Source organism: Coregonus lavaretus (genome assembly GCF_964263955.1).
Source record: "Coregonus lavaretus genome assembly, chromosome: 1".
NCBI classification, from domain to species: domain Eukaryota; kingdom Metazoa; phylum Chordata; class Actinopteri; order Salmoniformes; family Salmonidae; genus Coregonus; species Coregonus lavaretus.
Window position 1 is genome coordinate 62896304 of NC_139988.1, and position 23811 is coordinate 62920114.

At 44.4% G+C, this 23811-nt stretch overlaps 1 protein-coding gene across 1 annotated transcript in view; it reads left to right on the forward strand.

Moving 5' to 3' along the window:
* The window catches only part of LOC311133639 (cadherin-23-like), a 601713-nt gene that overhangs the window by 269233 nt on the left and 308669 nt on the right, over positions 1-23811 (forward strand). The window contains exons 9-10 of the mRNA XM_084167165.1: positions 1541-1653; positions 6310-6498. Coding sequence (XP_084023291.1) covers positions 1541-1653; positions 6310-6498 — 302 coding nt within the window. The remainder of the gene's footprint in view (positions 1-1540; positions 1654-6309; positions 6499-23811) is intronic.

A 23811-nucleotide genomic window follows, 5' to 3' on the forward strand; every position in this document is an offset into this window, starting at 1 on the left:
ACCTGTCTGGGAACGTTGTTGTAACATCAGGTGAATGTTTTGTGCACCGTAAAATAAACATTGTAGAATCATCTGCACAACTGGACAGTTTTTGTGTTTTGGGAATATATATTTTGTGATGTCCCCACAATGTTCTCACCAAACTGTTCCCACAGCCTACTGAAACATTCTGGGAACCTTTAAAGAACAGATTAAATGTGTTCTAGGAACATTCTGGCAACATCAGGCAAATGTTTTATACAATCATTCTATAATCATCAGCACGACTGGACAGTTTTTGTGTTATGAGAACATTCACAGAACCAATTTTGGTTTGCTAATTAGTATGAAAAAGGAGGGGGGGGGGAGAAAGAGATGGGGTACTATGGAAGGAGTATGGGCAGAGAAGGCAGGCTGATAAGTAGAAGTGCAATAATTAATTTCCAGTGTGAACAAGAGAGCTAGAGAGAAAGATTGTCACACCCTGGCTCTGGGACTCTATATGTTGAGCCAGGGTGTGGATATTCTATAGGTTGTATTTCTGTGTTGGCCAGAGTGGTTCCCAATCAGAGGCAACGAGTGTCAGCTGTGGCTGGTTGTCTCTGATTGGGAGCCATATTTATAGAGGCTATTTGCCCACAAATGTTGTGGGATCTTGTTTCTAGTCTGTTTGTGTTAGACCGTGAACTGTCACGTTATCGTTTTGTTGTTTTTGATCGTGTCTCTAATAAAGAGTATGTTTGCCTGCAACGCTGCGCCTTGGTCCTCCTCTCTTAACGACGATCGTGACAAAGATAGAGATACAGTATGTGGTATTGGAGCTTAAATTGTTCTAGCGGATTGAAAGTGTTCAGCACACAATGAATGAGTCCCAAATAAGCACCCTATTCCCTACATAGTGTACAACTTTTGACCATTTAGCAGATGCTTTAAGCCAAAGCGACTTACAGTAGTGCATGCATACATTTCCATATGGAATCAAACCCACAACCATAGTGTTTTAAGCGCCATGCTGTACCAACTGACCCACACAGGACCATGGAAGAAATTAAGAGGCTGATGGAGAAAGCAGAGGTGAAGGGCAGAGAGCAGAATGACAAATTAGATAAAGAGATGCAGGTGGACAGAGGTCAGAGGGGAGCCCTGGACTGGTAGAGAGATAGTGCTATAGCATTGACCAGACACTGTATTATATAAGACACTCCGTCACACACACACACATACTTCATACACAGACACAAACACACATGACTCACACACACACACACACACACACACACACACACACACACACACACACACTTCATAGACCACTTCCACTTGACTAGTGCTATGGATACCTCTACCCAATAGGCATGTTTAATAATTTACCTGATGAGGATCACTGACTCTCTCTCTCCCTCTCCTCTCTCTCCCATCAATTCCCTCCTCTGTCTCACCCTCTACTTTTATCTCCTTCTCTCTCTCCCCCCTTTCCTATCTTCTCACCTCTCTCCCTCACTCTCCCCTCCTGTCTCCCCCTATCCTTTCCCTCTTTCCGCCTCTCCTCTCATTCCTCCAGGCAACACCAACAGTATCTTTGCTCTGGCCTACATCAGTGGCTCTTTGACGGTGAATGGACAACTGGACAGAGAGAACCCCCTCTACTCATCCGGATTCACTCTAACTGTCCAGGTCTGTCTGTCTCTGTCTGTCGTGTTTGTGTTTAGGCCTGGGATTAATGAGAGACCTAAACTGAACATATATAGCTACACCACCACCTCTACATTTTATTTAGTTGTAAATCCTCACAGTTACAGTTGAAGTCGGAAGTTTACATACACTTAGGTTGGAGTAATTAAAACTAGTTTTTCAACCAATCCACACATTTCTTGTTAACAAACTATAGTTTTGGAAAGTCGGTTAGGACATCTACTTTGTGCATGACACAAGTAATTTTTCCAACAATTGTTTACAGACAAATTATTTCACTTATAATTCACTCTATCACAATTCCAGTGGGTCAGAAGTTTACATACACTAAGTTGACTGTGCCGTTAAACAAGCTTGGAAAATTCCAGTAAATGATGTCATGGCTTTAGAAGCTTCTGATAGGCTAATTTACATAATTTGAGTCAATTGGAGATGTACCTGTGGATGTATTTCAAGGCCTACCTTCAAACGCAGTGTCTCTTTGCTTGACATCATGGGAAAATCAAAAGAAATCAGCCAAGACCTCAGAAAAAAAAAACTGTAGACTTCCACAAGTCTGGTTCATCCTTGGGAGCAATTTCCAAACGCCTGAAGGTACCACATTCATCTGTACAAACAATAGTATGCAAGAATAAACACCATGGGACCACGCAGCCGTCATACCGCTCAGGAAGGAGACGTGTTCTGTCTCCTAGAGATGAACATACTTTGGTGCGAAAAGTGCATATCAATCCCAAAACAACAGCAAGGACTTTGTGAAGATGCTGGAGGAAACAGGTACAAAAGTATCTATATCCATAGTAAAACGAGTCCTATATCGACATAACCTGAAAGGTCGCTCAGCAAGGAAGAAGCCACTGCTCCAAAACCGCCATAAAAAAGCCAGACTATGGTTTGCAACTGCACATGGGGAGAAAGATCGTACTTTTTGGAGAAATGTCCTCTGGTCTGATGAAACAAAAATAGAACTGTTTGGCCATAATGACCATTGTTATGTTTGGAGGAAAAAGGTGTTAGCTTGCTAGCCGGACAACACCATCCCAACCATGAAGCACCGGGGTGGCAGCATCATGCTGAGGGGGTGCTTTGCTTCAGGAGGGACTGGTGCACTTCACAAAATAGATGGCATCATGAGGAAGGACAATTATGTGGATATATTGAAGCAACATCTCAAGACATCAGTCAGGAAGTTCAAGCTTGGTCGCAATTGGGTCTTCCAAATGGACAATGACACCAAGCATACTTCCAAAGTTGTGGAAAAATGGCTTAAAGACAACATAGTCATGGCATTGGAGTGGCCATCACAAAGCCCTGACCTCAATTCTATAGAAAAAGCATGTGCGAGCAAGGAGGCCTACAAACCTGACTCAGTTACACCAGCTCTGTCAGGAGGAATGGGCCAAAATTCACCCAACTTATTGTGGGAACCTTGTGGAAGGCTACCCGAAACGTTTGACCCAAGTTAAACAATTTATAAGCAATGCTACCAAATACTAATTGAGTGTATGTAAACTTCTGACCCACTGATAATGTGATGAAAGAAATAAAAGCTGAAATAAATAATTCTCTCTACTATTACTCTGACATGTCACATTCTTAAAATAAAGTGGTGATCCTTTCTGACCTACCACAGGGAATTTTTACTAGGATTAAATGTCAGGAATTGTGAAAAACTGAGTTTAAATGTATTTGGCTAAGGTACAGTGGGGAAAAAAAGTATTTAGTCAGCCACCAATTGTGCAAGTTCTCCCACTTAAAAAGATGAGAGAGGCCTGTAATTTTCATCATAGGTACACGTCAACTATGACAGACAAAATGAGATTTTTTTTTCCAGAAAATCACATTGTAGGATTTTTATTGCATTTATTTGCAAATTATAGTGGAAAATAAGTATTTGGTCAATAACAAAAGTTTCTCAATACTTTGTTATATACCCTTTGTTGGCAATGACACAGGTCAAACGTTTTCTGTAAGTCTTCACAAGGTTTTCACACACTGTTGCTGGTATTTTGGCCCATTCCTCCATGCAGATCTCCTCTGAAGCAGTGATGTTTTGGGGCTGTCGCTGGGCAACACGGACTTTCAACTCCCTCCAAAGATTTTCTATGGGGTTGAGATCTGGAGACTGGCTAGGCCACTCCAGGACCTTGAAATGCTTCTTACGAAGCCACTCCTTCGTTGCCCGGGCGGTGTGTTTGGGATCATTGTCATGCTGAAAGACCCAGCCACGTTTCATCTTCAATGCCCTTGCTGATGGAAGGAGGTTTTCACTCAAAATCTCTCGATACATGGTCCCATTCATTCTTTCCTTTACACGGATCAGTCGTCCTGGTCCCTTTGCAGAAAAACAGCCCCAAAGCATGATGTTTCCACCCTCATGCTTCACAGTAGGTATGGTGTTCTTTGGATGCAACTCAGCATTCTTTGTCCTCCAAACACGACGAGTTGAGTTTTTACCAAAAAGTTCTATTTTGGTTTCATCTGACCATATGACATTCTCCCAATCCTCTTCTGGATCATCCAAATGCACTCTAGCAAACTTCAGATGGGCCTGGACATGTACTGGCTTAAGCAGGGGGACACGTCTGGCACTGCAGGATTTGAGTCCCTGGCGGCGTAGTGTGTTACTGATGGTAGGCTTTGTTACTTTGGTCCCAGCTCTCTGCAGGTCATTCACTAGGTCCCCCCGTGTGGTTCTGGGATTTTTGCTCACCGTTCTTGTGATCATTTTGACCCCACGGGGTGAGATCTTGCGTGGAGCCCCAGATCGAGGGAGATTATCAGTGGTCTTGTATGTCTTCCATTTCCTAATAATTGCTCCCACTGTTGATTTCTTCAAACCAAGCTGCTTACCTATTGCAGATTCAGTCTTCCCAGCCTGGTGCAGGTCTACAATTGTGTTTCTGGTGTCCTTTGACAGCTCTTTGGTCTTGGCCATAGTGGAGTTTGGAGTGTGACTGTTTGAGGTTGTGGACAGGTGTCTTTTATACTGATAACAAGTTCAAACAGGTGCCATTAATACAGGTAATGAGTGGAGGACAGAGGAGCCTCTTAAAGAAGTTGTTACAGGTCTGTGAGAGCCAGAAATCTTGCTTGTTTGTAGGTGACCAAATACTTATTTTCCACCATAATTTGCAAATAAATCCATAAAAAATCCTACAATGTGATTTTCTGGAAAGAAAATTCTCAATTTGTCTGTCATAGTTGACGTGTACCTATGATGAAAATTACAGGCCTCTCTCATCTTTTTAAGTGGGAGAACTTGCACAATTGGTGGCTGACTAAATACTTTTTTCCCCCACTGTATATGTAAACTTCTGACTTCAACTGTACATATAGTACGTACATTTTGAATAGAGGATGCGGCTACAGTATAGAATACATCATCAATACTTAATTCAAGGCATTGGGATGTGAGGTATAATCTTCCAGGTGTGCATTTTCACACCCCAACCTAAGGCATGTTATGACAGAGAACAGCTAGTCTTCCTTGGGAACAACCTGGGAGGATGAAGGAATAGAAGATGTTCTTATGAATTCCGGAGTGGGGAACAGGTGCAGGGATTTGTGGAAAAAGGACAGTTGCCAGAGTGAATGTTGATGACTTGCCTCGTACTACCAAACTGATCTCGCGATGTTTAATTAAACATATTTATCTAAGCTCACGAGATCAGTGTGGTTGTACGAGGCTAGTTGATGACTGCTTTCTACCAGAACCTGTAGTCTGCTTTAGACTCACAAATAGATAGATGGCCTGTACAAAAAGATTCAGGATCAGACAAACTGAAATATGTTTTTTTTGTTTATAACTGTGTTTATAACATGTGTTTGTTAGAGATTAGTATTTGAAATTATTTCACTATTCAAATAATATCATGATTTTTTTTGGAAAATCCGGATAGTCAAAAAGAAATAATAATAATAATACTCTACTCGCTTTACCAATCAGAATGATGCTAAATGCCACAACATCAGACAGAGCGCAGTTGTTTTCAGGTTGCTATAGTGTTAGCTTTTGGCTAACAGTAGCCTAGGCTAACAGCAACAGTAAAAGAGAAGTCTGATGTTCGCCATCATATAACTGATTTTGTTTCAAAAAAAGTTTTCTGAGTACTGTTTTGCATTGATCTCTGTCAGGTCTTGTGAACCCTCTGTTGGTTCACACCTGTAGGCTAATCACAATTTGAAGTGGGGAAAATAGCATACTGTTGTCAGGGCCCCATCGCGCCCCCACTTAGAGAAGCTTTCTATGATTGCTTTGTGTCCCTCCGCTTGATCCAATAAAGGTACAGATGTAAATACCTGGAGGAGATTGGTAATGTCCCAAATGGCACCTTATATAGTGTACTACTTTTGAACAGAGCCCTATGGGCTCTGGTCAAAAGTAGTGCACTATGTAGGGAATAGGGTGCTTATTTGGGACCACTTTCAGTCCACTAGAACAATTTAAGCTCCAACACCACATACTGTATCTCTATCTTTCTCTCTAGCTCTCTCGTTCACACTGGAAATTAATTATTGCACTTCTACTTATCCGCCTGCCTTTTCTGCCCGTCCTCCTTCCATACCCCCCCCCCACCCCTTCCTTCCCTACCTCTCTCCCTCTCCCCCTTTTCTACCCCTCCATTCCAACCTTAGGGCACAGAGTTGAACGATGACCGTAACCCGTCGGATGCCTCGGTGATGACCACCTTCACCATCCTGCTGATTGATAAGAACGACAATGCCCCCAAGTTCAACAGCTCCGAGTACCGATTGCGTATCACTGAGCTGGCCCAGGTGGGCTTCGCCCTGCCCCTCTTCATCCAGGTTGAGGACAAGGACGAGGTGGGTCACCATCACCAATCATACATTCCTTCAAATAAACAGTGTCACTTTATTTGACAGTGTCAGTTTGACATGGAAGTGACAGTGATAAGACCTGTCAATAGACCTGACATGACCGCATTCACTCTACACAAAAATCAAGGTGCAAGTTGTACCAAATAATGTTGTTGAGAGCAATGCCATATGGGAACCCATTTTAGGGTCTCTGAAGAACTGTAAATGGGTTAGCTAACAATGTCACAAAAATTATGCACGCACATCAATGTGGACGGAAGGTGTGCTTTGTTATGATTCTGAACAGTCAGATAACTAGCAACAAGGACAAGAAGCTCCCTTGTAGGGAATCGTAGGTGGCTTGTTTCAGCTCATTGTATCTTCTTAAAGTTTTAAGTTTCACGTTTTAATGTCACATGCACAAGTACAGTGAAATGCCTTTCTTGCAAGCTCTGAACCCAACAATGCAGTAATCAATAACAATATAATACTAAAAATAACATAAGGTAGAACAAAAACACACAAGAAATAAAAATAAGAAATAAGAAAAACATGAGAAAGTAAGCATACTATATAAAGGGTCAGTCAGTTCCAGTACCCTATTTACAATGTGCAGGGATACTGGAGTGATACAGGTAGATATGTATAGGGGAAAAGTGACTAAGCATCAGGATATATGATAAACAGAGTAGCAGCAGCTTATGTGATGATTGTATGTGAGTGGGTGTGCGTGTGTGTAGAGTCAGTGTAAATGTACAGTATGTACATATTATGTGTGTGTGAGCAAATTATGGATTGAGTGTATGTGTGTGTGTTGGTGTGTCAGTGTGTGTGAGTGTAGGGCCCTGTGAGTGTGCATAGAGACAAAATAAAATACAAGGGTCAACTGAGATAGTCCGTGTAGTCATTTTGTTAGCTATATAGTTATCTATTTAGCAGTCTTATGGCTTGGGGATAGAAGCTGTTCAGGAGCCTGTACCGCTTGCCGTGCGGAAGCAGAAAGAACAGTGGCTGGAGTCTTTAACGATTTGGGGCCTTCCTTTCACAACGCCTGATATAGAGCTCGGCCCCAGTGATGTACTTGTCTGTCCTCACCACCCTCTGTAGCGCAATGCGATCGAGGGTGGTGCTATTGGCAGCCAGTCAAGATGCTCTCAGTGGTACAGCTGTAGAATGTTTTGAGGATTTGAGGGCCCATGCCAAACCTTTTCAACCTCCTGAGGAGGAAGAGGCACTGTTGCGCCTTCTTCACGACTGTGCACGTGTGTTGACCATTTTAAGTCCTTAGTGATTTGGACACTGAGGAACTTGAAGCTCCACTACAGCCCCGTCGATGTGGATAGGGGTGTGCTCGCCCACCTGTTTCTTGTAGTCCTAGATCAGCTCCTTGGTCTTACAGCCGTTGAGGGAGAGGTTGTTATTCCGGCACCACACTGCCAGGTCACTGATCTTCTCTCTATAGGCTGTCTCATCGTCGCCGGTGATCAGGCCTACCACCGTTGTGTCATCAGCAAACTTGATGATGTGTTGGAGTCGTGTTTGGCCACACAGTCATGGGTGAACAGGGAGTACAGGAGGGGACTAAGCACACACGACTAAGTGTGGAGTGCAATCTTCAGTCCTGTGACCTTTACCAATATGTTGTCATTAAAATTACATTTTTTAAGACAATCCAATACAAATGAGATATGAGACTACCTTAAACATCTAAACTAGAACAACCATTTCAGTAACGGGTGCATTAAGTCGTAGTAACAGATTGCAATAGTTCAGAAACATTTCTGTTATTTCTATTTGAGTAGCATAAGATTAATGAATGTACATGCAAAAACATAGATATTGAACTGAATTCCAAAAATCTACCTGCAATAGAGCATGGTGGGAAATATGAAAATGATGGGTGTGGTTTGGTTGAACTCTGGTTATTAACACCAACGCTGGGGTTATTTTACAACACTGAGTGTTAATTTAACTCTTTACAGTGTTATTTTAACTCTTGAATCAACACATGAAATGTTACAATGAAAAATCAACACTAGTGAATAACCTCTTAAGGATCAGTCCCTTTTTTTCAATTTTTGCCTAAAATGACATACCCAAATCTAACTGCCTGTAGCTGTCACGCCCTGACTCAGGGGACTCTTATATGTTGAGTCAGGGTGTGGATATTCTATGTTGTATTTTCTATGTTTGTGTTCTAGTATGTATAGATCTATGTTGGCCGGTGTGGTTCCCAATCAGAGGCAGCTGTCGCTCGTTGTCTCTGATTGGGGATCATACTTAGGCAGCCTATTGTTGTGGGATCTTGTTCCGTGTTTAGGCTAGTTTTGTGTTCAGCCTTTGGACTTCACATTTCGTTTGGTTTGTTGTTTTGTCGTGTGTTTATTCGTTGTAAATAAACATGTATGCATATCACGCTGCGCCTTGGTCTGACCCGTCCTTGAACGAACGTGACAGAAGATCCCACCTAACACGGACCAAGCAGCGTGCCCAGGAGGACCGAACACCCTGGACACAGGTGGGGAAAATGTGGTCGTGGGAGGAGATATTTGCGGGAAAAGGACCCTGGGCGAAGAAGGAAGCCCAGGCAGGAGAGGAGCAACGGCAACACAGAAACCGGCCGAGGAGGAAGCCCGAGAAGCAGCCCCAATAAATGTTTTTTGGGGGGCTAAAGGGGTGGTCGGGGAGCGAGAGAGAAGAGCCCCGACCACTGCACCCGGTGGGTTTCCAGATTGATTCCCTACGTTCATGGGAAGAAGAGTGGGAACAGTATTATATTGAGGAGTCGGAGGATGACGACGACGATGAGTTTATGTTCCCTAATTCGTGGGGGCTCCTGGAGGAGTCCTCACTGGAGGAGGAGTGCCGAGATAGAGAGAGGGATCGGATCCGCAGGGTAAGAGAGGAGGCCACCACATTACGGGGCCTTATAGCTAGAATAGAGCGGGAGAGATCCAGTCAAGAGGAGGCACTGCAGGAGGCTCGTAGGGAAAAGGAGGAAGTAGAGGCACGGAGAGAGGAGCTAGTTAGGCAGCATAAGGAGTGGGGGTTAATAGAGGAACCCAGGTATGCGGAGAAACGCACTGTATCGCCAGTGCGCATGCACAGCCCAGTGCGTTCTGTGCCAGCTCCCCGCACGTGTCGTGCGAAAGTGGGCAGCCAGCCAGGACGGGTTGTGCCAGCTCTCCGCTCCAGACCTCCAGTCCGCCTCCACAGTCCGGTCCGGCCCGTTCCTGTCCCTCGCACCAAGCCAGTGGTGCGTGTCGCCAGTCCGGCACGGCCTGTTCCTGCTCCTCGCACCAAGCCAGTGGTGCGTGTCGCCAGTCCGGCCCGGCCCATTCCTGCACCCCGCACCAAGCCAGTGGTGCGTGTCGTCAGCCCGGTACGGCCCATTCCTGCTCCTCGCACCAGGCCAGTGGTGCGTGTTCCCAGTCCGGCCCGGCCCGTTCCTGCTCCTCGCACTAAGCCAGTGGTGCTAGAGCAGTCCGGAGCCAGAGCAGTACGCTCCACCGGTGCCCAGTCCAGCTCCGGTCAGCGGTTCCAGTCCAGACCCAGATGTCAACCCCTCTCCAGGTTTGGTGTCTCCCACACCAGGGTCCAGACAGGGCTTGGAGTATCGTGGGAGGAAGGAGAGGGGAAGCAGCGCCGAGGTCCAGACCAGACCAGGGGCGCAACAGGGAGGCAGAGAGTATGTGGTCGTGACACCCGGAGCCGAATCCTCCTCCGAGGCAGAATACCCACCCGGTCCCTACCCTGTTATGTAAAGGTTGTGCGGTCGGAGTCCGCACCTTTGGGGGGGGGGGGTACTGTCACGCCCTGACTCAGGGGACTCTTATATGTTGAGTCAGGGTGTGGATATTCTATGTTGTATTTTCTATGTTTGTGTTCTAGTATGTATAGATCTATGTTGGCCGGTGTGGTTCCCAATTAAGAGGCAGCTGTCGCTCGTTGTCTCTGATTGGGGATCATACTTAGGCAGCCTATTGGCACTAGTTAGTTGTGGGATCTTGTTCCGTGTTTAGGCTAGTTTTGTGTTCAGCCTTTGGACTTCACGTTTCGTTTGGTTTGTTGTTTTGTCGTGTGTTTATTCATTGTAAATAAACATGTATGCATATCAAGCTGCCCCTTGGTCTGACCCGTCCTTGAACGAACGTGACAGTAGCTCAGGACCTGAAGCAAGGATATGCATATTTGTGATACCATTTGAAAGGAAACACTTAGAAGTTTGTGGAAATGTGAAATTAATGTAGGAGAATATAACACATTAGATCTGGTAAAAGATAAGACAAACAAAGAACATGCGTTTTCTATAGTTAGCTTTTGTTCCATCATCTTTGAAATGTAAGAGAATGTGACAAAAAATTAGCTAGCTAGCTAACCAACAACTGTAACAATGTATTTGAGAGACAACAAGTGCTCATTGTGCAAATGTCTTTATGTGTTCAATAAAGATTTGGAGAGGATATATAGTTTACATGTTGTCAACAATCCTTTGATTCTAAGCCAATCCCGCTCCACGGTTGCACACGCATTGGTTTTGTTGCTAAACAACCCACCCGTCTATGGGCCCTGGTCAAAAGCATTGCACTACAAAGGGCATAGGGTGCCATTTGGGACTCAGACAAAGTGTGCCATACTGTAGTGAGTAGTGGCAGAGGAGACAGATGTGCTGAGTTACACACACACACACAGACACATGCGCGCATAGACAGACACACACACACACACAGAGAGGGAGAAACACACACACACACACAGAGAGAGAGACACTCACACACTAACACACACACACACACACACACACACAACAAGTTCTCACAGTCTCACTGCAAAATTAGACGTTTCTCCACATTTCCAAATATCACATTTCAAAGTTTCTCCAAACATCACATTTCGAAGTGTATTTGACACTGTGGGTTGCTCCTCCTGCTCAGTATCGTTCCTTTTCTCCAAATGCCAAATGTCGACGTTTCTCCAAACGTCAAATTTATAAGGTTAAGGGTTGAGGTTTTGGATAGGGTTAAAACATTAAGTTGAAGCACTCATTCCGAATGGTTAAGGTCAGTGGTGGAAAAAGTACTCAATTTTCATAATTGAGTAAAAGTAAAGATACCTTAATAGAAAATGACTCAAGGAAAAGTGAAAGTCACCCAGTAATATACTACTTGAGTAAAAGTATAAAAGTATTTGGTTTTAAATATACTTAAGTATCAAAAGTAAAAGCAATTGCTAAAATATACTTAAGTATCAAAAGTAAAATTATAAATAATTTCAAATTCCTTATATTAAGCAAACCAGACGGCACAATTTTCTTATTTTTTATTATTGGCCAGGGGTACACTCCAACACTCAGACAAAATGTACAAACAAAGCATTTGTGTTTAGTGAGTCCGCCAGATTAGAGGCAGTAGGGATGACCAGGGATGTTCTCTTAATAAGTGCATGAATTGTACCATTTTCCTGTCAAAAAGTACTTTTGGGTGTCAGGGAAAATGTATGGAGTAAAAAGTACATTATTTTCTTTAGGAATGTAGTGAAGTAAAAGTAAAAATTGTCAAAAATGTAAATAGTAAAGTACAGTACAGATACTCCAAAAAACTACTTAAGTAGTACTTTAAAGTATTTTTACTTAAGACTTTACACCACTGGTTAAGGTACGGGTTAAGATTTGGAATAGGGTAAAAAACTAACAAAAAAACAAGGGTTCACCACTGGGATCAAACACACAAATTGTTTATCCAGAGTCATGGGATTACACCCATCCACCACCCCACATAGCCACATAGCTACAACACCCTAGCAAAACCCAAGCTCACTGTTGCCCCTAGTGGCCGGTTTTGAAGGCATTTTCATACATACTCAGGACATGGATAGACGTCCAATTTCGAAGTCACTCTTGAGCGATCTGCATGCACACACACACTTTCTCTCTCTCTCTTGTTCTCTCGCTCTCTCGATCCCTCTCTTTTTCTAACACACACATACACACACACATACACATTTACACTCATCATATGATGTTGCTACTCTGTTCTTTATTTTACTCTCATTATCTATCCTGATGCCTAGTCACTTTACCCTGCCTTCATGTACATACAGTATCTACCTCAAATACCTCATACATTGATTCAGTACTGTTACTGCCTGTATAAAGCTCAAATCTTGTGTATTTTATTCCTCTTGTGTTACTATTTTAATTTGAATGATTATTTTTTTTACTCTGCATCATTCGGAAGGGCTCGCAAGCAAGCATTTCATGGTAAAGTCTACACCCGTTGTATTCGGCACGTGACAAATACGCTTTGATTTGACACACTCTCTCTAACCCCCACACACACACCCTCTTCTTACACACACACACTCGCTCGCTCATGGCAGCCTGAAACTAGGAGCCCCATTCGACTCAACTACAATTTAATTTGCTTTGGAAGAGATGGGATAGAGCATCAAATTATACCTAACAAGGAAAATCTATCACCTTCGGTTGAGATAAGCTGAAAGCTAGTCAACTCTGATTGATTCCAGCACCACAGCCGCCAGGATGGAATTTGACAGATAACTGCAAGTTAAGTGGAGAGAGAACGAGAAGGAGGGAGAGAAGGAGGAAGAGAGGGGGTAGAAGGGGTGGTAAAGAGGGAAGAAGGTAGGGAGAAAGTAGCATAACTAATGGAGTACAGGCAGGCGGTGAAGTGAACGATAGGGCAGACATACAGACAGAGAGAGGGGGAGGCTGAGGGAGAGGCAAAGTGAGAGGTTGAGGGAAAGAAGACGAGAAAGGGATGAGGATCGAGGGAGAGAGGCTGAGGGAGCGATAGAAAGAGAGAGGGAGAGAGATAGGGTTAGACAGTGAGAGGCAGAGGGAGACAGAGAGAAAGAGAGAAAGTGTCTGAGGGGGAGATAGTGGCATATTTAGCAGCAGGTTTGTGTTTGCTTCTGTCGGCATGGCGATGGCAAGGGACGGCGAGGAAAATCACCGCTGTTCCACGTGAGCTCCTCCATCGCCATGGGTAAATCTGGCAGATGATAAGAGGGGTGCCGCTCTCAGCAGTCTCAGAGCAGGTGTGTGTGTGTGCAGACGTTGGAAGTGTCACATAAATGCCGAATGCCTCAATCTATACAAGCAGTGCCCATGTGAAATCTACCATAATAGATGCTTTAAGGTCACAAGAGGCTGCTGAGGGGGAACGGCTTATAATAATGGCCAGAACGGAGCAAATGGAATGGCATCAAACACATGAAAACCATTCCACTGATTCCGCTCCAGCCATTACCACGAGCCCGTTCTCCCCAACTAAGGTGCCACCAACCTCCTGTGCTTTAGGTTTATTTAAATTCCTCTCTCTAGATAACCTGTGTGGGCTCAAGGTGGACAGCCACATAGCTACAGTACATCAGTGAGATGGATTTAAACCAGATCTACAGTAGAGAGTGCATCAGAATGCAGCCCCCATTGGGCCATCCCATCAGCAACCCTTGCTCTCTGCTCAACCCCAGCTCAGCTCAACTTCAAATCAAATTATATTGGTCACGTGCCGAATACAACAGGGGTAGACTTTACAGTGACATTTTTACTTACGAGCCCATTCCAGACAGTGCAGAGTTAAAAAGTAAGACAAAATATTTGCTAAATAAAAAAGGACATAGTAACACAATAACAACTAGAACGAGGCTATATAAAAGGAGTACCAGTACCAAGTCATTGTGCAGGGATACGAGGTAGTTGAGGTAATTGAGGTAATACAGTATGTACATGTGGGTAGGGGTAGAAGTGACTAGGCAATCAGGATATATAATAAACAGAGTAGCAGCAGCGTATCTGTGAAAGTCTGTCTATGAGTGAGTGTGTGTGTATGTATGTATGTGTGTGAGTGAGTGTGGCATCAATATGCTTGTGTGTGTGTGTGTGTGTGTTTTGAGCGTATGTAGTGTGTGTGTGTGTGTGTTGGAGTAGCAGTGTATTATGTGTGAGTGTGTGGGTAGAGTCTCTGAGCGTGCATAGAGCCAGTGCAAGGGAGTCAGTGCAAAACAATATAAATAAATAAATAAAAAGTTAAGGGGATCAATGTAAATTGTCTAGGTAGTCATTTGATTAACTGTTCAGCAGTCTTATGGCTCGGTGGTAGAAGCTTTTCATGTGCCTTTTAGTCACACACTTGCCGCTCTGGTACCGCTTGCCGCGCGGAAGCAGAGAGAACTTTGGTCTTTGACCATTTTTAGAGCCGTCCTCTGACACTACCTGGTATAGAGGTCCTGGATGGCAGGTAGTTTGGTCCCAGTAATGTACTGGGCCGTACGCACTACCCTCTGTAGTGCCTTGCGGTCAGATGCCGAGCAGTTGCCATACTAAGTGATGATGCAGCCAGTTAAGATTATCTCAATGGTGCAGCTGTAGAACTTTAAGGATCTGAGGGCCTATGCCAAATATTTTCAGCCTCCTGAGGGGGAAGAGGTGTTGTCGTGCCCTCTTCACGACTCTGTTGGTGTGTTTGGACCATGATAGGTCCTTAGTGATGTGGACACCGAGGTCCTTGAAGTACTCGACCAGCTCTACTACAGCCCTGTCGATGTGAATGGGTGCGTGTTTGGCCCTCCGTTTCCTGTAGTCCACGATAAACTCCTTTGTCTTGCCCACATTGAGGGAGAGGTTGTTGTCCTGGCATCACACTGCCAGGTCTCTGACCTCCTTCCTATGTGCTGTCTTATCATTGTCGGTGATCAGGCCTACCACTGTCATGTTGTCGGCAAATGTAATGATTGTGTTGGAGTCGTGCGCAGCCATGCAGTCGTGGGTGAACAGGGAGTACAGGAGGAGACTGAGCATGCACCCCTGAGGGGCCCCCATGTTGAGGGTAAGGGTGGCAGATGTGTTGTTGCCTACCCTCACCACCTGGGGGCGGCCCGTCAGGAAGTCCAGGATCCAGTTGCAGAGGGAGGTGTTCAGTCCCAGGGTCCTAAGCTTAGTTATGAGCTTGGAGGGCACTATGGTGTTAAATGCTGAGCTGTAGTCAATGAACAGCATTCTCACGTAGGTGTTCCTTTTGTCCAGGTGGGAAAGGGCAGTGTGCAGTGCAATAGAGACTGCGTCATCTGTGGATCTGTTGGGGTGGTATGAGAATTGGAGTGAGTCCAGGGTTTCTGGGATGATGCTGTTGAGCCATGACCATCCTTTCAAGCATTTCATGGCTACAGATGTGGGGGCTATGGAGCAGTAGTCATTTAGACAGGTTACCTTGGCGTTCTTAGGCACAGGGACTATGGTGGTTTGCTTGAAACATGTAGGTATTACAGACTGGGTCAGAGAGAGGTTGAAAATGTCAGTGAAGACACTTGTCAGCACCTGCTCTGAATACTCATCCTGGTAATCCGTCTAGCCCTGCAGCCTTGTGAATGTTAACCTGCTTAAAGGTCTTACTCACATCGGCTATGGAGAGCGTGATCATACAGTGGTCCGGAACAGCTGGTGCTCTCACGTATGGTTTACTGTTGCTTGCCTCGAAGCGAGCATAGAAGGCATTTAGCTTGTCTGGTAGGCTCGATCTTAGTCCTGTATTGACACTTTGCCTGTTTGATGGTTTGTCGGAGGACATAGCAGGATTTCTTATAAGCATCTGGATTAGTGTCCTGCTCCATGAAAGTGGCAGCTCTAGCCTTTAGCTCAGTGTGGATGTTGCCTGTAATCCATGGCTTCTGGTTGGTATACAGTATGTACATATGGTCACTGTGGGGACAACGTCGTCGATGCGCTTATTAATGAAGCCGGTGACTGATGTTGTTAACTCCTCAATGCCATCGGATGAATCCCAGAACATATTCCAGTCTGTGCTAGCGAAACCGTCTTGTAGCTTTGCATCTGCTTCATTGGACCACTTCCATACTGAGCGCATCACTGGTTCTTCCTGTTTGAGTTTTTGCTTGTAAGCAGAAATCAGGATAGAGTTATGGTCCGATTTGCCAAATGGAGGGCGGGGTAGAGCTTTGTATTCATCTCTGTGTGTGGAGTAAAGGTAATCTAGAGTTTTAATCCCTGTAGTTGCACAGGTGACATGTTGTCAGAAATTAGGTAAAATGGATGGTAAATAGACAGGTACAAAAAATAAGTATGGTCTACATCTTATCATGAGGTATTCTAACTCAGGCAAGCAGAACCGAGAGACTTCCTTAATATTAGAGATTGTGCACCAGCTGTTGTTAATAAAGAGACACATACCTGATCTTACCGGGCTCTGCCGTTCTGTCCTGCCGATGCATAGAAAGACCAGCTAGATTTATATTATCCATGTCCTTGTTCAGCCATGATGCCGAGAAGCATATTATATTACAGTTCTTAATGTCCCATTGATAGGATAGTCTCGAACGGAGCTTGTCCAGTGTTTTCTCCAGCGATTGCACATTTGCCAATAGAACAGAGGGTAGAGGCGATTTATTCATTCGCCGCCGTAGTCTCACCAGGATGCCCACGCGCCAGCCTCTAAAGCGCCGTCTTCGCCTTCTACGAGTGTCGGGGATTAGGGCCTGGTCCGGGATAATCAATATGTCTTTCTCCGCCGACTCATTGAAGTAGAAGTCCTCATCCAAATCGAGGTTAGTGACAGCTGTTCTGATGTCCAGAAGCTCTTTTCGGTCATAGGAAACGATGGCGGAAACATTATGTACAAAAAAAGTTAAGATCAGCGGCAGAAAATACACAAAATAGCACAATTGGTCAGGATCTCGTAAAATGGCCACCATTCCCTCCGGCGCCATTCTGCAATCAGAATGGCACCCTAGTCCCTATATAGTGCACTACTTTGGACCAGGGCCCATAGGGCGGCAGGTAGCCTAGCATTTAAGAGCGTTGGGCCAGTAACCAAAATGTTGCTGGTTCAAAACCATGAGCCGACTAGGTGAAAAATATGTCAATGTGCCCTTGAGCAAGGTACTTAACCGTAATTGCTCCTGTAAGTTGCTCTGGATAAGAGTGTCTGCTAAATGACTACAATGTATTTGTAAAATGGTTAAAAGTAGTGCACTCTGTAGGGAATAGGATGCCATTTGGGACACAGCCTAGATTAGGTAACATATACAGTTTAAAACTCCACAATAATAGACACTTGTAAGCACATGTACAAACACCTAAACATGCACTAATACATAAACACACTGCATTACGCAAGAGATCTGAACAGTGGAAGAAGAAATGGTGAGGATTGGCTCATTGTAATGTCTGGAATAGAATGAATGGAATGACATCCAAATGAAAGTTGTGTATTCATAAATATTTCTCCCTCTACCAGTCTCCACAGGTAACTACACACATCAAGGCAGAGAGTTGACAGATGCATTACTTACTGACACATCAACACCAAGTGTGTGCACACACAACCTACATTACACTGGTTAATCTCACCTTCTCCACGTGTAAGGGATTAGATGTGGTAATTACATAGCTCTCCTCATCCTTCTCCTCTGTAAAACTTTCAGCTCGAAACTCGTCAGTAAACTTTGTGACAGTCACGTCTGACAATACCTTTTTATCAGAGCTTCTAGAGAGAGAGAGAGAGAGGTGGGGGGGGGGGGGGTACTTTTGAACAGGGCCCATATGGGGGAATAGGGTTTTATTTGGAAGTCATCCACTCAATTGTTTTTTGTTCTTCATAGAACCATTCTCTGTAAACATTCTATATAGAACCATTAACAATGGTTTTATACAGCACCAAAAAAGGGTTTTAACGGTAGCAGAACCCTTTTTGGTGCTATGTAGAACCTTTTTTTTTTTTTATAGTTCTTTATGGAACCTTAGGAAAGGGTTCTTTATAGCACCATAAAGGCTCCATTTATAACCGTATGAGCATGGTTTTTTATAGATCCTTAAAAAAAGGGTATTATATAGCACCAAGTAGGTATCCGCTATTTTTCATCAAATCTGATAATATTTGGGTGAAACCAGATCAAAGTATGAAAAATGACTGTTGCTGGTACATTGATAAAGTTTGATCATAAAGTTACTGGTCGCCTCCCCCTTGTCAACAACTTGAATTCAGGAGGCAGAATTATATAGGGCTTTGTGTGTCATCCCATAAAGCCCCTCATTTCAATACAGCAGTGGTAACGTCTTATTCTCGCACCTAATGTAAATAAGTACTGCCTCGTCACCATCATCGCAGAAGGCGTGTTCACAGAGGGGTGTGGTTTACATAGCTAGCTAGTCTACTAGTGCCAAAATGTGACTGCAGGGTGTCAGCAAATATAATTGCAGGTTTCTCCTATTCATCTCTGGCAAAGATACTTATAGATTTCCCCTTTCATTAGTGTCTGGTGTTTGTTAGATACTGGCTAGCTAGGTATTTAGCCAGCATGAAACAAAAGGGGGGAGGGTCGTTCAAAACTCTGATGTGGTTGTCATGTCAACACATCTGAAAGTGCTGATGCAAACTCCAACAAAAGAGACATGCCAAATGGGAATTCTAGACATCATTGATAGTCATGGTTTATGAACATGGTCTGGCAGTCTGTATATATTTTATGAGGTGTACCCAGACCTCGCCCTGTCCAGTTCCAACTGAAATTGTCCAAGATGAATTAGCTAGCTAGCTTCATGATCTTACTGCAACACTGCTCACTGCATCCAAGTTGCTTGAAATAGGCGTTTCAAAGAATTGTCAGTCAAGGTGAGCTCCCTGTCCACTCAACCTATTAGCTCCCCGCCCACTCAGCCTGTCTTTTCAGCCGTACTGATAGTTAGACACGAGATAAAAAATACATCAAAGCATTTTTACTGGGACAAAATTAGTGCTGAGCGATTAGTGCTTTTTGAGGTTGGTTCAGTTTCGGTTTGATTATTTATTTATTTTTTACATTAAATGCACTATGCATTATGTGGGTTGAATGCTGTAACACAGAATAAAACAATTAATAAAAGTCCCATGATGGTAGTAACTGCCCATTACTACTTATCACGTATTAATCATAATTTATTCACATTACTTTACTTTAATAAATATTTCAGTTGTTGTGTATATTACATTTGTTTTATTTTATTATTATTATTTCATTCCAAGTCATCATCTTATCTCAATAGAGCTGCTGCCTATGCTGTCTGTTATAGTATGATTACTATTCATGTGTGCATGGTTATTATTGGCATTGACCGTGACCTTTCCCCTTTGATGATGTCGGATCTGTACAATGCGACTCTACCACATGTTGAGTGGGCTGTATCGTTTTGCTGTATTTGTACCGTTTGTACATGGCTGTACACCTTTTATTTATTAGGTTGAAAGTAAAGGAAAGTAATATTGAAATGCGTGTGGGCATTCCTTGTCAAGTTACTACATATTTTTGGCGACGAGGATAAAACTTGATCAGCATGTACAGGGTGATGTGCTAGCTAACTAAGAAACAGTGGAGGTAGTCAGTTAGCTAGCTAGCTTAATGAGCGACGGAGAGGAGCAAGCTAGAGGCTAGGCAGGCTGGGCAGGGCAAGTTCACAGCAATGAAGCCGTTGTCAGCCGGGCACCACCTAGAGAGCACAGAGGAGGAGGAAGAGCATTGTTCCTACAACATGTTTAATATGAGTGAGCCGCGTGCAGAGCCTATCTATGCTACAGTGGAGGTTGATGGAAAGCAATGAGGATGGAGGTTGACACGGGGGCTTCTGCCTCTGTCATCAGTGAGGAGAACTACTAGGGCGGCAGGTAGCTTAGTGGTTAAGAGCGTAGTGCCAGTAACCGAAAGGTCGCTGGTTCTAATCCCCGAGCCGACCAGGTGAAAAATCTGTCGATGTGCCCTTGAGCAAGGCACTTAACCCTAATTGCTCATGTAAGTCGCTCTGGCTAAGAGCATCTGCTAAATGACTAAAATGTAAATGTAAACAAATGTGGGGCTCAAAACAGGCTTCCACCCTCACACCGGCAGGGATCAGACTGCGTGCATACACCAGGGAGACCATACCATTGCTGGGGGCTCTAGAGGTGGACATTGCATACCACAGCCAGGAAGCGAGAGCACGGCTCCTGGCGGTGAAAGGGAATGGGCCTAGTTTACTAGGGCATGACTGGCTCACCAAAATACAACTGAACTGGGGTGAGATAGAACACACACGAGTGACTGAGGATGTCATCCAAAAGTACCCTGAGATTTTCAAAGATGAACTGGCACATTGCAGGGTACTGCAGTCAAGCTGTTCGTGGATCCTCAGGCCGAGCCTCACTTTTTTAAGCCCAGGACAGTGCCTTACGCCATGAAAAAGAATGTGGAGGATGAGTTGGAGTGGCTGCAGGAAACAAACATCATTACTCCCATTCAGTTCTCCCGCTGGGCAGCTCCAATCATTCCCATTCTGAAAAGTGACGGCATGGTGCATATACAGTTGAAGTCGGAAGTTTACATACACTTAGGTTGGAGTCATTAAAACGTATTTTTCAACCACTCCACAAATGTTGTGTTAACAAACTGTAGTTTTGGCAAGTCGGTTAGGACATCTACTTTGTGCATGACACAATACATTTTTCCAACAATTGTTTACAGACAGATTATTTCACTTATAATTCACTGTATAACAATTCCAGTGGGTCAGAAGTTTACATACACTAAGTTGACTGTGCCTTTAAACAGCTTGGAAAATTCCAGAAAATGATGTCATGGCTTTAGAAGCTTCTGATAGGCTAATTTACACAATTTTAGTCAATTGGAGGTGTACCTGTGGATGTATTTCAAGGCCTACCTTCAAACTCAGTGCCTCTTTGCTTGACATCATGGGGAAATCAAAAGAAATCAGCCAAGACCTCAGAAAAAACATTGCAGACCTCCACAAGTCTGGTTCATCCTTGGGAGCAATTTCCAAACGCCTGAAGGTACCACATTCATCTGTACAAACAATAGTATGCAAGTATAAACACCATGGGACCATGCAGCCGTCATACCGCTCAGGAAGGAGACGCATTCTGTCTCCTAGAGATGAACGTACTTTGGTGCGAAAAGTGCAAATCAATCCCAGAACAACAGCAAAGGACCTTGTGAAGTTGCTGGAGGAAACAGGTACAAAAGTATCTATATCCACAGTAAAACGAGTCCTATATCAACATAACCTGAAAGGCCGCTCAGCAAAGAAGAAGCCACTGCTTCAAAACCGCCATAAAAAAGCCAGACTACGGTTTGCAACTGCACAGTGGGACAAAGATCTTACTTTTTGGAGAAATGTCCTCTGGTCTGATGAAACAAAAATAGAACTGTTTGGCCATAATGACCATCGTTATGTTTGGAGGAAAAAGGGGTTGGCTTGCAAGCCGAAGAACACCATCCCAACCGTAAAGCACGGAGGTGGCAGCATCATGCTGTGGGGGTGCTTTGCTGCAGGAGGGACTGGTGCACTTCACAAAATAGATGGCATCATGAGGAAGGAAAATTATGTGGATATATTGAAGCAACATCTCAAGACATCAGTCAGGAAGTTAAAGCTTGGTCGCAATTGGGTCTTCCAAATGGACAATGACACCAAGCATACTTCCAAAGTTGTGGCAAAATAACTTAAGGACAACAAAGTCAAGGAATGGAGTGGCCATCACAAAGCCCTGACCTCAATCCTATAGAAAATGTGTGGGCAGAACTGAAAATGCGATGAAAGAAATAAAAGCTGAAATAAATAATTCTCTGTACTATTATTCTGACATTTCACATTCTTAAAATGAAGTGGTGATCCTAACTGACCTAAGACTGGAATTGTGAAAAACTGAGTTTAAATGTATTTGGCTAAGGTGTATGTAAACTTCCGACTTCAACTGTATGTGGGGACTACAAACTCACCATCAACAGGGCCTCTAAGCTGGACGATTACCCGCTGCCGCGGGTGGAGGACCTGTTTGTGACGCTTGCAGGAGGCAAGACGTTCTCAAAGCTTGACATGTGTCACGCCTACCAACAGCACCTCCTGGATGAGGACTCAAAAGCTTATGTCACAGTCAACACGCACAAAGGCTTGTTCAGGTGGAGGAGCACCTCCACCATCTTGACCAGGTGTTAAAGAGATTCTCCAAAGCTGGGCGTCTGAAGCGTAGCAAGTGCACATTCCAAGCACAGAGTGTGACATACCTCTGTCACAAGATCACAGTGCAGGTTCTGTGTCCTGTGGAGGACAAAGTCATGGCAATCAAGGATGCTCCAAACCTGGGCATGGTGAACTACAATGGTAAGTTCCTCCCTGAGCTGTCAACAGTGTTGGCTCCACTTTATCAGCTGCTCCACAAAGACTGTAAATGGAAGTGGGGGCCAGCACAAGAGAAAGCGTTCAAGGAAGTGAACGCACTACTACAATCAGCACAACTGCTGGTTCATTTTGACCAAGACAAAGAGATCATCCTGTCATGTGAATCCTCGCCCTATGGCGTCGGGGCAGTACTCTCTCAACAGATGGAGGACGGGTCAGAGAAACCCATTGGATTCGCATCACACACGCTGACAATTGCTGAGAAGGGTTATTCACAGTTAGACAAGGAAGGTCTGGCCATAGTCTTTGCTGTGAAACGCTTTCATCAGTACCTCTATGGTCGTCATTTCACCATGTCCACTGACCACAAACCACTGATGAGCCTTTTCAGTGAATCAAGATGCATTCCTCCCATGGCTTCAGTAAGGATACAGCGCTTGGCCCTCAAAATGTCAGCTTACCAGAACACTATCGTGTATAGAGCGGGGAAGGACAATGCAAACGCAGACGTGCTCAGCCGTCTCCCGCTACCAGAGATGCCCGCCACAACTGTGGTGCCTCCTGAGGAGAGATTGCCAAACTCACCTGTGAAAGTCAAACAGATCAAACAGTGGACAGACCGGGATCCTATCCTAGCCCAAGTGAAAATATACCTTATGCAGGGTTGGCCTCCTGTCAAAGAGGATTATGGACTGAGACCTTATGCAAAGCGCAAAACTGAGCTGAGTGTGCAGGATGGCTGCATACTCTGGGGGTCCAGAGTGGTTGTTCCGCCCCTTGGCCGTGCACAAGTCATGGATGAGGTCCATGAGGCTCACTCGGGTGCCTCCCGGATGAAAAGTTTAGCCAGATCTTACATCTGGTGGCCTAACATGGATCAGGACGTAGAAAACAAAGTGAAATCATGTTCTGAGTGCCAGATCAACCAGAAGATGGTGCCGCCCATGGTCCAGGCTGCACATAGACTTTGCAGGCCCTTTCTTGGGCCACATGTTCCTTGTCATGGTGGATGCACACTCCAAGTGGCTGGAGGCTCATATCATGAGCAACATCACAGCGACCACATGCATCGAAAAGCTTCGGCAGGTGTTTGCAACCCATGGTCTGCCTGACTCTCTTGTGTCCGACAACACAACATC